Source organism: Bombyx mandarina, chromosome 12 (genome assembly GCF_030267445.1).
Source record: "Bombyx mandarina strain Sakado chromosome 12, ASM3026744v2".
In the NCBI taxonomy this organism is placed as follows: domain Eukaryota; kingdom Metazoa; phylum Arthropoda; class Insecta; order Lepidoptera; family Bombycidae; genus Bombyx; species Bombyx mandarina.
The window spans coordinates 10,935,364-10,947,685 of record NC_143219.1 but is presented as its reverse complement, the minus strand read 5'-3'; the positions used below and the strand labels follow the sequence as shown (position 1 = coordinate 10,947,685).

Below are 12,322 nucleotides of genomic sequence, written 5' to 3'. Positions count from 1 at the left end.
TTAAAATACGCCATACTGAGGTGCACCGATTCTCAATTAACTTGTTAGACTAATTAACACTTTTATTAGCTTGGTATGTATACTCGTATATGTATGTATATCTGTTTGTATGTAACGGGATATTTGATCGTCGTTATCATAGACTTCAAGACGTGTTATTAACTTGAAACGTGTGCAACTTATGTATCAAGAATCGATTATAATATAATAATTTAATAGCTTTGCCTAATAACCAGACAGGATGAAAAAAGAAGATTAAATTAATTCTTAGTTTGATTTACTATTTAAGACTGCTTTTTTGGTTTCTAAACTACATATATTTTTTGTTATAATAAACAGGTACCAGATTTAATGAAGTTAGGTAATAAGTGGAGGTGAGGCGTCTTTTAAGGTCATATTATGAGCAATAACCACCATTTGCCTGTCTGTTGCGAAGCGGTTATGAATTTTATTTGGGTCCGAAGGTGTCGTTATTGCCCAAAATTTTGGGACTTTTACTTTATGTCTCAAAATGGGTGGTGTTGTTCATGATGTGTACTTAGGACTTAACCCCTTAGAATTAGGTGGTCCGAGAACTTGCTTGAAGAAATTGTATTTATTATTCTATTAGCACCAAATGGATCTTTATTTGCGTTACTTTTATCATATGGTAGACAAACGAGTTTACGGTCCACCTGGTACAGTGTTTACCTAAGCCCATTCTAATCACGAAATGATAGCTGTCGTGAGACATGAGGTGAACGTCTCAATTATGTTGTAATACGGCAGCCCTAACCCTTCTGAAAGGAACGCACAAGTGGTTCGTGTCGTTGCTTATTAAATCCATCTATACTAATATTATAAAGCTGAAGAGTTTGTTTTTTTGAAAGCGCTAATCTCAGGAACTACTGGTCCGATTTGAAAAATTCTTTCAGTGTTAGATAGCTCATTTATTGAGGAAGGCTATATAACAAGCTAAGACCAATACAAGCGGAGCACTAATAAAGAATGTTTCAAAATCGGGTTTTTTCCCCTTTTAAGAGTTTCCGTTGCGTGCGCTGCAGAAACGGTTAAAGTTTCGCTAAAATAATGTATGACAGAATTGTTCCCCTTTAAAAGATCTAAAAAAAATCTATGTATATGTGTATATGTCAAGTCTATGTTAAGTTAAGTTATCTTAAGTCTATGTTAAGTTTGGCTCACTATAACGTTTTTTATGCTAACCAAATTTGTTCTAAAATAAATCATTATTTGTGAACTAGTCCACGCGGATGAAGTCGCGGATAAAAGCTAGTAAGAAATAATATGTAAAAAAATGATGTCATAATAAATGCTATTTATAAAATACAAGTACAAAGTGAAAGGCGAGATAACACTAGTAATAATTCCGATTTATTGTTTTCTCCGTTCGCGATCGTTTATTGAACTTGTCTGGTTATAATTCTTTTTTATTGCGAGCGGAGTGCGAAAGCTATTTGCATGAGATATACCAATAAAATATGATAACCTAAATGGAATTTATTTAAGTGTATTTGAGCTGTTAAAAGTGCAAGTTATGGTATTTTGTTTAGTTGATAGGTATTTTATTTCATTTCATATTTCGTCCAAAACAGCTTATGCCCTCACTTTATATCCTGATCTTTTAGTAGTGGAAGTAGGACGTGTGGTAAGCACGGAAGAATTGGTACCAGCATTCTGACTGAAAGCCTTTATTGTAGAGCAACTAAGATTTTAACTTAGTATAGAGTGGTATTCTGTTTATAATGTCCATAGGCTTTTCTAACCGGTTAGTTTACAACCGAATCCAACAGTACTTCAGACGGAGACGATCTTGAAAAACTGGTGATTATATTGAAAGTCAAAGAAAAAAAAAATCGCGTGGGCGCAGTCCAATGCCTACGTGGGTCTGATGAGGTCCGCATCACCCTTGATTCCACCGTCTACTATGCTCTTTGAGTAGCCGAAGACAGAAGGAGGTGGCATAGCATCGTGAAAGCAAAACTCATGGATTGAGGTGGTCACGACCCTCAGACATGAGGAGCACGATTGAAGAAGGAGTTTGTGGCAAGCCGTAAGCTTATCAGTCCATCAGGGTAAAAGGGTCACTTTCAAAAGCTGCTAAGCTGCTATCTATTCAGGACTATTTTTATACCTTGTTTGAAGAGCATGCCACAGCTGGAACTGTTTTGGAGAAAAGTCATATCCCAACCAACGCCATATGGTAAAACTAATTAATGTAAACGTAATAAGGATGAATGTAGTGATTTCAGGTAGTAAGAATGATTTCTGCTCTGGTGGGTGGTAGATACGATGGAAAAAATAAGTCAATAGCAATAATGGGGGTTGGGAAATAATTCCTTACGGAAATCCGTGAATTTAGTAGAAAGCACGTTATAGTTATACCTATTTATTCAATGAGTACACCGATTTTAATAAATTCACACATTTTTACATTACAGGATACATCCAAGGGCTATTAAGACGTAATACCAACAAGGTTTTTATATTGGTTTACCTCTGCTAAGAAAATTAACGTTTAAACTGATTTTTATAATGCTATTAACTTCATTATTGCTCATCGTTGTTTATAGCACGTTTACTTGCAATTATCTTAATTTTTTTGCTTTGTGTGTGTGGTAGATTTTTTTTATTGGACTTTTTATATGTAACCTTTTAATTACAAATGTGGATACCGGAGAAACTTCCAACACACGAACATGAACACTCAATTCCGAATACCAAATGTATATCAGAGAAAGAAACGTATTGAGACCGGAAATCGAAACCGGACCCGCGGGTCATGGTCACTATCAAATGGACGAACGAGGGGAATATAATTCTTGGAAAAGAAGATATTTTGAGTTATCACAAATATTAGTTTTCATGTGCGTTTAAAAACCCTTGAAAGTACCAAATACGAAGCTTATCCATTTTTAATTTTATTAATATGTTACTGGGGTTGTATCACCTACCTATTGATAAGCTATCTATTCGTGTAATAGATGAAGTTCAATTCTTTGACACCTCAATGTTTGGGTTCATTTTATATATTACATTTCTCTCTTTTGCTCTGTGACTGATTTTTGTGGGTAAAGATGGAAAAAAGTGTACTGTCACCGAAATGTTTTTATTTGTATTAAAACAAACACTACATCATTACTGTCTTCACACTCTCAAATTTAATCATAACAAAAGTCAATAGAGAAACAGAGGGTAAAATAAACTCAATAATATTCTGTAATTTAATTAAAAAAACTGAATTTTTCAAATTTTTCTTCTTAATAGTTTAAGCGAATCCTGTTAATTAAACAAAATGTAGGATCGTGTGAGAGAAAGAGACGAAAATGGTATTTAAATGTTATAATTTTGACCTATTTAAATTATTTAGATAACACTTACTAAAATTTGTTTTAGAAATACCTTTCATCTAATTTATAAAATAAAGGTGTACGTATTTGTTTGTTCGTATTCCCAAGTGGTGCATCCGATTTAGTTGAGCATTTGTGAAGTTATTGGAACTATAAGGTAAGGTTTTTGTTATGGTAAAATCAAAATATGACAGGTAACGCGTAAGCAGTCAGCAAATGAAACTACTCATTATTCATAGTCAAAACTGAACATATCTGGTTTTCTCATTGTTTATTAATAGCTTATTAAAACGTTCTGTTTCATTCGTATTTAAATTATTGAGAATATTTTTCATTTACAATGTACAAAGCATATCGCTAAAATGGACTTTTGCCTTTAAATAAATCTCAGTATATCAAAAGCCTTTGTAGAAAAGAGCAGTAAGAACCTTCGCAAATTTCTAGTTTCATGCATGATGGAAAAATATGATCTTGTTATACTTTTTTTTCCTCAAATAGACTTTCAATAGTATGTGACCATTCGATGTAACGAAAGGACCGAGTCGGAAGGAACTTGTAATGTCCCCGTGCCGGGAAACTGATCTTTATGGAAATGTTAAGCCATTCGTTTTTCTATTGAATACAGAGAGGGATGAACGGCATGTCTGCTTTTTTTTTTTTCTCGATGGTTATTTCTTATGAATTGAGTTTCTCTTTGATATAACGTTTTTCTTTATGACTATTATTCGCTTCACGCCCCAGCTTGTATAAGCAGTTGGAATGAGCTCAAATAAACAATACGAGGTGAATGCCGCCAACAAACTCTAGATGGAATCGAAGGCCCAAATGTGGAATCATTATGGTTATCTTACTTCCTGCTGCATAAATGGACAATACTGTGATACTGCCACGAGCACGATCACAGGTGGTAGGGTCTGATGTATACCCGAACGTTATACCGCCGCTTCGTACGGTAAAGTAGTCACGCTTACTGATGCTAAGAACTAGGAAGACGTTATACAATGCAATTGAGCAGTAAATAAAGTATAGTGTTCTAGTTCAGAAAGCTGTAAGTTGAAATTGCGTTTAGATTTAAAATTACATACACGTTAGACTTCAATTTGAAATTTATCTATCCCATCACTCCCTCCGCGACGAGCGTTGCCTTTTCGCATCCCTGGAAGTGTTCCGAAGCGTAACGTTTACAGTTTTCAAGAAAATAGGATAAAAAAAAAGAAAAGAGCTTAGTAACGAAATAAATCATGATAAATTTACCACTTCGATAAAGCGGCACGACATGAGAATCCTCTCATCGTGGCCGCCGGAAACTACACAGCCGATCCTGTAGACTAAACGGTAAACAGTCGACCTCGCCCAAAACACATCATTTCGGATCCTCCCGATCCACTAACGGCGCTTTTAGGTACACCTTATTTCTAAGGGACAATTTTACTTCGCTTTCAAATCACCGGATAGAGACATAGATGCTTCAGGAAGTTCCTAGACCGAATCGGAATGGAGTAGATTGAAGCAACTTGGTCCTCAAGGCTTGTCTTCATCATACAAACCCGCACGTAGTGGCTGCAATGCTTGGCAATGACTAGTCTTGATGAGGCGTTGTTGCAGAGGCAGACGGCGTTCTTCTCTTTTAGCTCGTTGTCGTCAAAATAACAATAAAACAAATATAATTATATAGTATTATATACAAATTAACTAGCGTAAAGAAAATCTATACTTACATTAGCATTATAAAGTATCGCTGAAAATGTAATTTCTTTGTTTTATCGGCGATCAATCGACACTCGTACGTACGTAGGTACTTACCTATTTTATTGCTTGACCGAAAGCAATCAAGATGTAATAGTCGCCGCGAAGGTTGAAGCTACTTCGTTATTTTTATTTCAGAATTACTATCCTATTGCTTCATCCTAATGAATCTTAAAGTAAGTATTTCTATATTTGCATGTAAAATGTTCTATAAGAAACACTTATGTGCATTAGGTTTTAATCAATTGTTTGTTGTTTAAATTTATTCTTTATTGTTTTTCAAATTCGCTATTAAAGTTAGAAACTGGTTAAGTAATTTGCAGGTGTATTTAAATAAGCCGAATAAATTAATTTAAATTATATTGTGAGAAATAACTTCTTTATTCACTTTGTTAAAGTTTAGTATAATTTTTTACTTTACGTTTATAGAAAAGATGTTCCTTTGGATTTTTAAGCTTCTAATCAAAGCTAAAGAGGTCATCTATTGCGCATACTTCAAATGGTTGTAGGGTGTTTGCCTAGAATATGATCGCCCAATAATATATCCGACCGTCGGTATCATTAAAGACAACTAAGCAATTCAGCGGAGAATGGGCAGTAGTGTTCTTCGAGTATTAAGGCGAATTTACATTACGAAATTAGTGGCATGAAATTAATTTCGTGACATTAGTTTTACCAACAGTTTCACGTGTAATTTAATACTTTCGTAATGCATGCATTAGTTTCATGCATGCAAATTAGTTTCGTGCCCCGCGCGATTTTTTGGTGAAATTAGTGTCATGAACTAATTTCATAGTGTAGACGCGACGTGAAACTAATGTCGCGAAAGCGCCAGCGCTGTACGGACGTGTGTATTGTTAGTTCGGACGCGCTTCAAGTGTTGAAAATGGCAAACCAACGATGGAGTACAGAAAAAAATATACAATTCATTAATGAATATCATCGACAAGAGCGTCTCTGGGACCCGAAACACCTACAATATAAAAATAGGGATGCCCGAGATGCGGCCTACAAAATAATTATGGAAGCCATGGAGATGCAATGTGTCAAAGAAGTTGTTGGTAAAATACGATCACTTCGAAATACTTACAACAATGAGTTGTTAAAGGCAAAAAAATCTAATACTACGGATATGGCAACCAATGATCTGTATATTTCTAAAATTCCTTGGCTGTGTCATTTGGATTTCTTGAAAAATATTGACAGTTACACGAGAGAAAATACAGAAAATATGGTTAGTATACTTTATTCTACAATATTACAATGGATGTTTCGCTTTTGCCTCCATGCATTTAAAAAAGCATTCTCTCTTGCCATTCTACACGACCATGTCCAACAAAGTAGTATAACCTTGTCTTATGAGGGTTACATTTCTAGAATGATTTCTACCCAGATTACGGAATGTGGAAAAAGCTCCTTGGGTTACCGTCCGCCATGAACCTTCCACTAATTCTCTCGTTTCTGGATTTTCTTCATCAATCCCGGTTCTATGTAAGTCGATGAAATAGTTTTCAGCCAATTATGCAAGACACAACATGTCTTTATTATTTTGTCCACAGTTTCTGGCAATACCGGGATAGGCTTCTCGAATATCCGAAACTTACTAACTAAGACACCAAAAGTATTTTCTATAGTCCTTCGAGCTCTGCTTAATCTGTAGTTGAAATTTTTTTGCTTGTTTGATAAGTCTAATCGACGACTATATGGTGTCATAAGATATTCGGTTAGGGGGAAAGCATGATCTCCCAACAAAACCATTCCTTCAGGAGCATTCAAGGAGCGTTCCTCCAACATTGTTTTTAAATTTGATCTAGCAAAAATTCCCCCATCAGAAGCACGACCATAATGACCCACGTTAATGTATCTAAATTTTAAATTATTGTCACAGACTGCTAGAAGGACTATACTGAAAGTTCTCTTGTAATTATAGTAATCAGTTCTTGAACGCGCTGGACAACGTATTTGGACATGTTTGTCATCTATAGCGCCACCACAGAACGGAAAATTACATTTGTCACTAAAACCATAAACTATCTCGCTCCAAGTTTCTTCTGTGTTTGCCATCTGTAAAGAAAAAAAGTTCATTAAAAATATAATTAATTGTTTCATGCACCAAATACCCAGGCAGCTTCTACTTCAGAATCTGAGAGCCAAGATTTTACCGTACCATCCATACCTACAAAAAATAAAAGAAAAATAAAAGATCCTCTATTGCAGGCAGTAGATGCATTAGAAAAAGTTTCAACGCAGCACTTTTCAAATGATGAATTTGATCTTTTTGGACAAACTATAGCTGAACAGCTACGGCAACTTCCTTTAGAAATTGCTCTGAAAACAGAGGAAATGATTTTATCAACAGTCCGAAAGCAACGAATCAAATTAGCAAAACAACAGACATCAACTCAATAAGTTCGCCTTCCAACTTTATCCTCGGAACCCAATACCTTTGCTTCTACCAGTGGTACCAGTGGTGTAGTAACAGACAATGATGAGGACTACGATGTACTCGCACGGGCTGTAGCAAGCATTCATGATACATCTATGTCGAAGTCCAAATAGAGTTATGATCAATATTAATTTTTAAATATTCTAAGTTGTTGATTGTTTGCAGCTACTTCCAAATAAAAAATAAAAATTATTTGCTTACCTCAATTAAGTTTTTTAATTCTTGGTAGAATGCATCCAAGATCTCAGGCACAAATTTCGATATACTACAAGATGATACCCTGAATTCGTATGATAAAGACTTAAAACTATTTCCAGATGCTAACAAGCGCAGCGTAATTTGAAGTTTAAGTTTTGCTGGTAATGCTTCTCGACATATCGTATCTTGTTTAGATATTTTGTTGGACACTCTTGACAGTAAAAAATTAAAATTATCTTCACTCATTCTAAAATAGTTTTTATAGCTCTCTGGATCTTCATCTGCTAATTCAGAGACTAACTTCATTGCACCTAAATACTTTCTTGTTAACCATCCTCGAATCCACCAACGTCTTTTTTTTCTTGATTGTCTTTTTTTAAGTTTATATATAAGCATTTCTTTAGCTACATTGAATATAGCAAAATATAGCTTTGATGCTGACGGCGCCATGGTTACTGCGATACTGTGGATTTCGCGACATTAATTTTTTTACGAAATTACTTTCGCATATATCGAAACTACTTTCGTGCAACTGAGTTCAAGATGCATGACATTAATTTCGTAATATAAACTCCGCATAAACAGACGTTTACTCATGTTAGGTCCCATTGTAAGTCCGTACGGGTTTGTACTACCATCCTGCCTATTTCTGCTACGAAGCAGTTATGCCTTCTGATGTAATCGATGAGACAGTCGTTACATATTACAATCGGGATTTTGGCCTTGTATCTCAAGGTAGCATTCACGTTGGGTCAATGGGTTCTCACTTGGGTGATGTCTATAAGCTCCCGTCACCATTTTACACCAAGCGGGCCCTGATCAAGTCCACACACGTAAGCAATGAATAATAATTTAGATGTACACATATTATTTTTAATTACAACGATGAGGATGTTTCAGTACAGTTTTGCAATTCAAATAGAAAATGATTTTAAACCCGAACGCTAATTCCAACTAGTACCTAGTCTGCGCGGACGGATTGGCAAGTTTAATTTATTTGCTTATTTGCCTAGACCAACTATAGTGCTCACTACATCTGTACAAAGTTTATAAATCTATTATTTCGTATTTTTAAATATTAAAATAATTCGCACATATTATTATAAATTCTCACATAATTAAAAAACAACCATTTAAGTATTGTAATGGCCGTGAGATTTTATAAGGTTTGAATTTGGATTGTTCGTTCTTTAATTAAGGAATTTAGTTCACAGTTTATGAACATACATAGGTCATTTGCATGAAAATTATTTTAATTATAAATATATGTTGGAAACACTTTCTTCAATTCAATTTTGAATTAAGGTGAGTTTTAATGTACTGATTACGGCAGATTTTTAACTGTTGTCGATAAATTTTATTACAAATACACGTGTATTGTATGGACTAAAGATTAATTATTCAATGACTGTTGATTTCATTGGTGCTAATCATAATCCTATTCACTTTTTTTTTATTGCCCTTGTAGGCAGACGAGCATACGGTCCACCTGATGGTGAATGGTTACCGTCGCCCATGGACTTCAGCAATGCCAGGGGCAGAGCCAAGCCGCTGCCTACCGCTTAATACTCTCCACAAGCCTTGTTTGAAGAAGGACATGTCATAGCGCTCGGGAAACACCGTGAGGGAACTCATTCCATAGCCGGATTCCATATTCCATCATTTAAAACTAGAGTGTAAGATAACTTCATGACATACATAGGGGTGGACTCGGTTTGGGCTCATAAATAACTGGTTTAAAAAAATAATTTTACATATTTACTATATTGATCAGTCGGGGATCTTATCTCCAAACCGTGACAAAGCTCGTTGCGACTAGTGTTTGGAGAAAACGCGTGGAACACAGAGGAGTAACGAATAATATCTGAGGGGTCGTAGTCTCAGGCAACTTTTTGCCTAATAGACTAGGTCATGATAAGATTAATCAAATGATCTCTTTCTAACCTGTGCCTTCTAGAAAGCTTCCTAGACCTATCTTTTCAATTTCGTTTTTGTATAGACCTGAATATCCAGTTTCGGGTTAGATTTAATTGCTTATCAAATTCAACAAGTTTGTGTTAAGAACAAAAACTTGAACCTTGTGATTTTATACAAAAAATTCTGCCCCAAAGTTTATGACGATTTTAGCGCACATACCCTTCGTATTATAAGAAAGTTTTAGTATGTGTGTCACGTTACGCCAATATTCATGTTTATAGGCGTCCATGTCTTTAATAAAATGCCTTTATAGGATATGTTATGATATTTCAGAAAATTCACTTACATAGTTTTCATCTATTGGCAATTCGATACTTACTTTTTAGATAACTTACACGTAAAATTTAAAATTTCGAGTTTCGAGAAAAACAATGAAACTCATAATAATTTAGATTTTATTACATAGAAGAAAGTATTAAATGGTTATGAACGTTAGGAAATTGAGCGACACTATGAGAAGTACTTAAAGAAGTACTATATGTTTACTGGTGGTAGGACCTCTTGTGAGTTCGCGCGGGTGGGTACCACCACCCTGCCTATTTCTGCCGTGAAGCAGTAATGCGTTTCGGTTTGAAGGGTGGGGCAGCCGTCGTTTTTTTTTTTTTTTTTTTTTTTTTTTTTTTTTTTTTTTTTTTTTTTTTTTTTTTTTTTTTTTATTGCTTAGATGGGTGGACGAGCTCACAGCCCACCTGATGTTAAGTGGTTACTGGAGCCCATAGACATCTACAACGTAGACGCGCCACCCACCTTGAGATACAAGTTCTAAAGTCTCAGTATAGTTACAACGGCTACCCCACCCTTCAAACCGAAACGCATTACTGCTTCACGGCAGAAATAAGCAGGGCGGTGGTACCTATCCGCGCGGACTCACAAGAGGTCCTACCACCAGTAATTACGCAAATTATAATTTTGCGGGTTTGATTTTTATTACACGATGTTATTCCTTCACCGTGGAAGTCAATCGTGAACATTTGTTGAGTACATATTTCATTAGAAAAATTGGTACCCGCCTGCGGGATTCGAACACCGTTGCATCGCTTCAACACGAATGCACCGGACGTCTTATCCTTTAGGCCACGACGACTTCTTACTATACTTGAGACCTTAGAACTTGTATCTCAAGGTGGGTGGCGCATTTACGTTGTGGATGTCTATGGGCTCCAGTAACCACTTAACACCAGGTGGGCTGTGAGCTCGTCCACCCATCTAAGCAATAAAAAAAATATACATATATGTATTAAAGAATTTGTGCCCAGAACAACAATTCCAGTTTTACTTTGCGAGTAGAATTAACCTGTACGAGGTAAGTTCATCCTCTTCCTTGCGTCGTATTCCTCACTGCTGAGGGTCGTGACCACCCTTTTGTATAACTTTCGCACGCACGATCTTTCTCTATCTATTCTTGTCTCTGGCGGTGTGGAGGGCGTTGTGAAATGTGGAATCAAGAGCGGTGCAGTTCTAGTCGGACCAACGTATTGGGCTGCGCCTCCGAGGCCTTTTCCCACCCGCCTTACCAGTCACGATGAGCCTCTCGAGATTGCTACCATCCTTCCGTGCAATGTGACTGAAGTATTCAAGGACTCTGCGAAGACACTCGGATGAAAGCCGCGAGGAGATTTTGAGTTCTTGCAAAATTGATACGTTAGTCCGAAACGCTGTCCACGGAATACGGAGCATCTTTCTCCAGTTCCACAGAGAAGACTAGATTCCGTATTTGTTTGGTCTTTACGGGAATGTTGTGATCTCTCCAGATTTTTCCGAGCTGAGTCATGGCACTCTTGGCCATGCTAATTCTTCGGCGCACTTTCTTCTCGCACGAGCCATTGTTACTGATGTTGGAACCCAGGTAGTTAAAGTTGTCCACTATATCTAGGTCCAATGCGCCAGTAAGTTCCAATTTTCCAGACCTATCCACCACCATGACCTTGGTTTTGGACCTGTTTATGAAAAGCCCCATCTCCTTGCTTATCCGCTCCATTAGGTCTAGAAGCGCAACCATTTCCGACTCATTTGCTGCAAGAAGGGTAGTGTCATCGGCGTAACATGTTCGTGATTTTCATGCCACCAACTGTTATGCCTCCCACCCAATTTTATTTATATATTTTTTTTATTGCTAAGATGGGTGGACGAGCTCACAGCCCACCTGGTGTTAAGTGATTACTGGAGCCCATAGAAATCCACAACGTAAATGCACCACCCACCTTGAGATATAAGTTCTAAGGTCTCAAGTATAGTTACAACTAAATTCTCGCAGGTCCGTCTCATTATGTGCTCTTCTTATGCGTTGAAAAGAATGGGCGATAAAATACAACTTTGGCGTACTCCTTTGTGAAATTTAAAAGGTTTTATGGTTGTTCTGTGGACTGCCTGACTTGAGCCATACAAGCTGCGAAGTAATGCGATGAGATGATTTGGTACCCCAAGTTCTTGTAGAACTTTCCATAAACTATTCCACTTTACCATAGCATTATACATAGCATTATGAGGTTCGAAGATGGTGGTATCCAGGCATACGATATCACGATATGTCCTGCCATCGGTAAATGCTTAGCTTACCTGTATTTATTCTACATTGATCGCTACATACCTATATCCCATTACGAAGACC

General features: G+C 36.5%; 2 protein-coding genes across 3 annotated transcripts; one reads left to right on the top strand and one right to left on the bottom strand.

Moving 5' to 3' along the window:
- The first annotated feature begins 5,709 nt into the window (after window positions 1-5,709).
- Window positions 5,710-7,745, top strand: LOC114249014 (uncharacterized). 2 transcript variants are annotated; one of them, XM_028182479.2, is made up of 2 exons: window positions 5,710-6,327; window positions 7,311-7,745. In XM_028182479.2, exons 1-2 carry the CDS (start codon window positions 5,911-5,913, stop codon window positions 7,500-7,502), a joined length of 609 nt encoding a protein of 202 aa, XP_028038280.2. In that variant the 5' UTR covers window positions 5,710-5,910; the 3' UTR covers window positions 7,503-7,745. The 2 variants fall into 2 exon arrangements, with proteins under 2 accessions (XP_028038280.2, XP_089588081.1); XM_089731955.1 differs by having other exon boundaries at window positions 7,218-7,745.
- Window positions 7,746-11,356: 3,611 nt separating this feature from the next.
- LOC149501818 (uncharacterized) lies at window positions 11,357-11,713 on the bottom strand. The gene has a single exon (XM_089731792.1). The coding sequence runs from the start codon at window positions 11,711-11,713 to the stop codon at window positions 11,357-11,359; it is 357 nt and encodes a 118-aa protein (XP_089587918.1).
- Between the last annotated feature and the right edge of the window lie 609 nt (window positions 11,714-12,322).

Bases quoted from the DNA above. Each gene is read 5' to 3' on its own strand.
- LOC114249014 (XM_089731955.1), top strand. From the start codon at position 5,911: ATGTCGCGAAAGCGCCAGCGCTGTACGGACGTGTGTATTGTTAGTTCG. The intron at 6,328-7,217 runs GTTAGTATACTT...CCAAATACCCAG, and splicing joins GAGAAAATACAGAAAATATG to GCAGCTTCTACTTCAGAATC.
- LOC149501818 (XM_089731792.1), bottom strand. From the start codon at position 11,713: ATGGTTGCGCTTCTAGACCTAATGGAGCGGATAAGCAAGGAGATGGGG.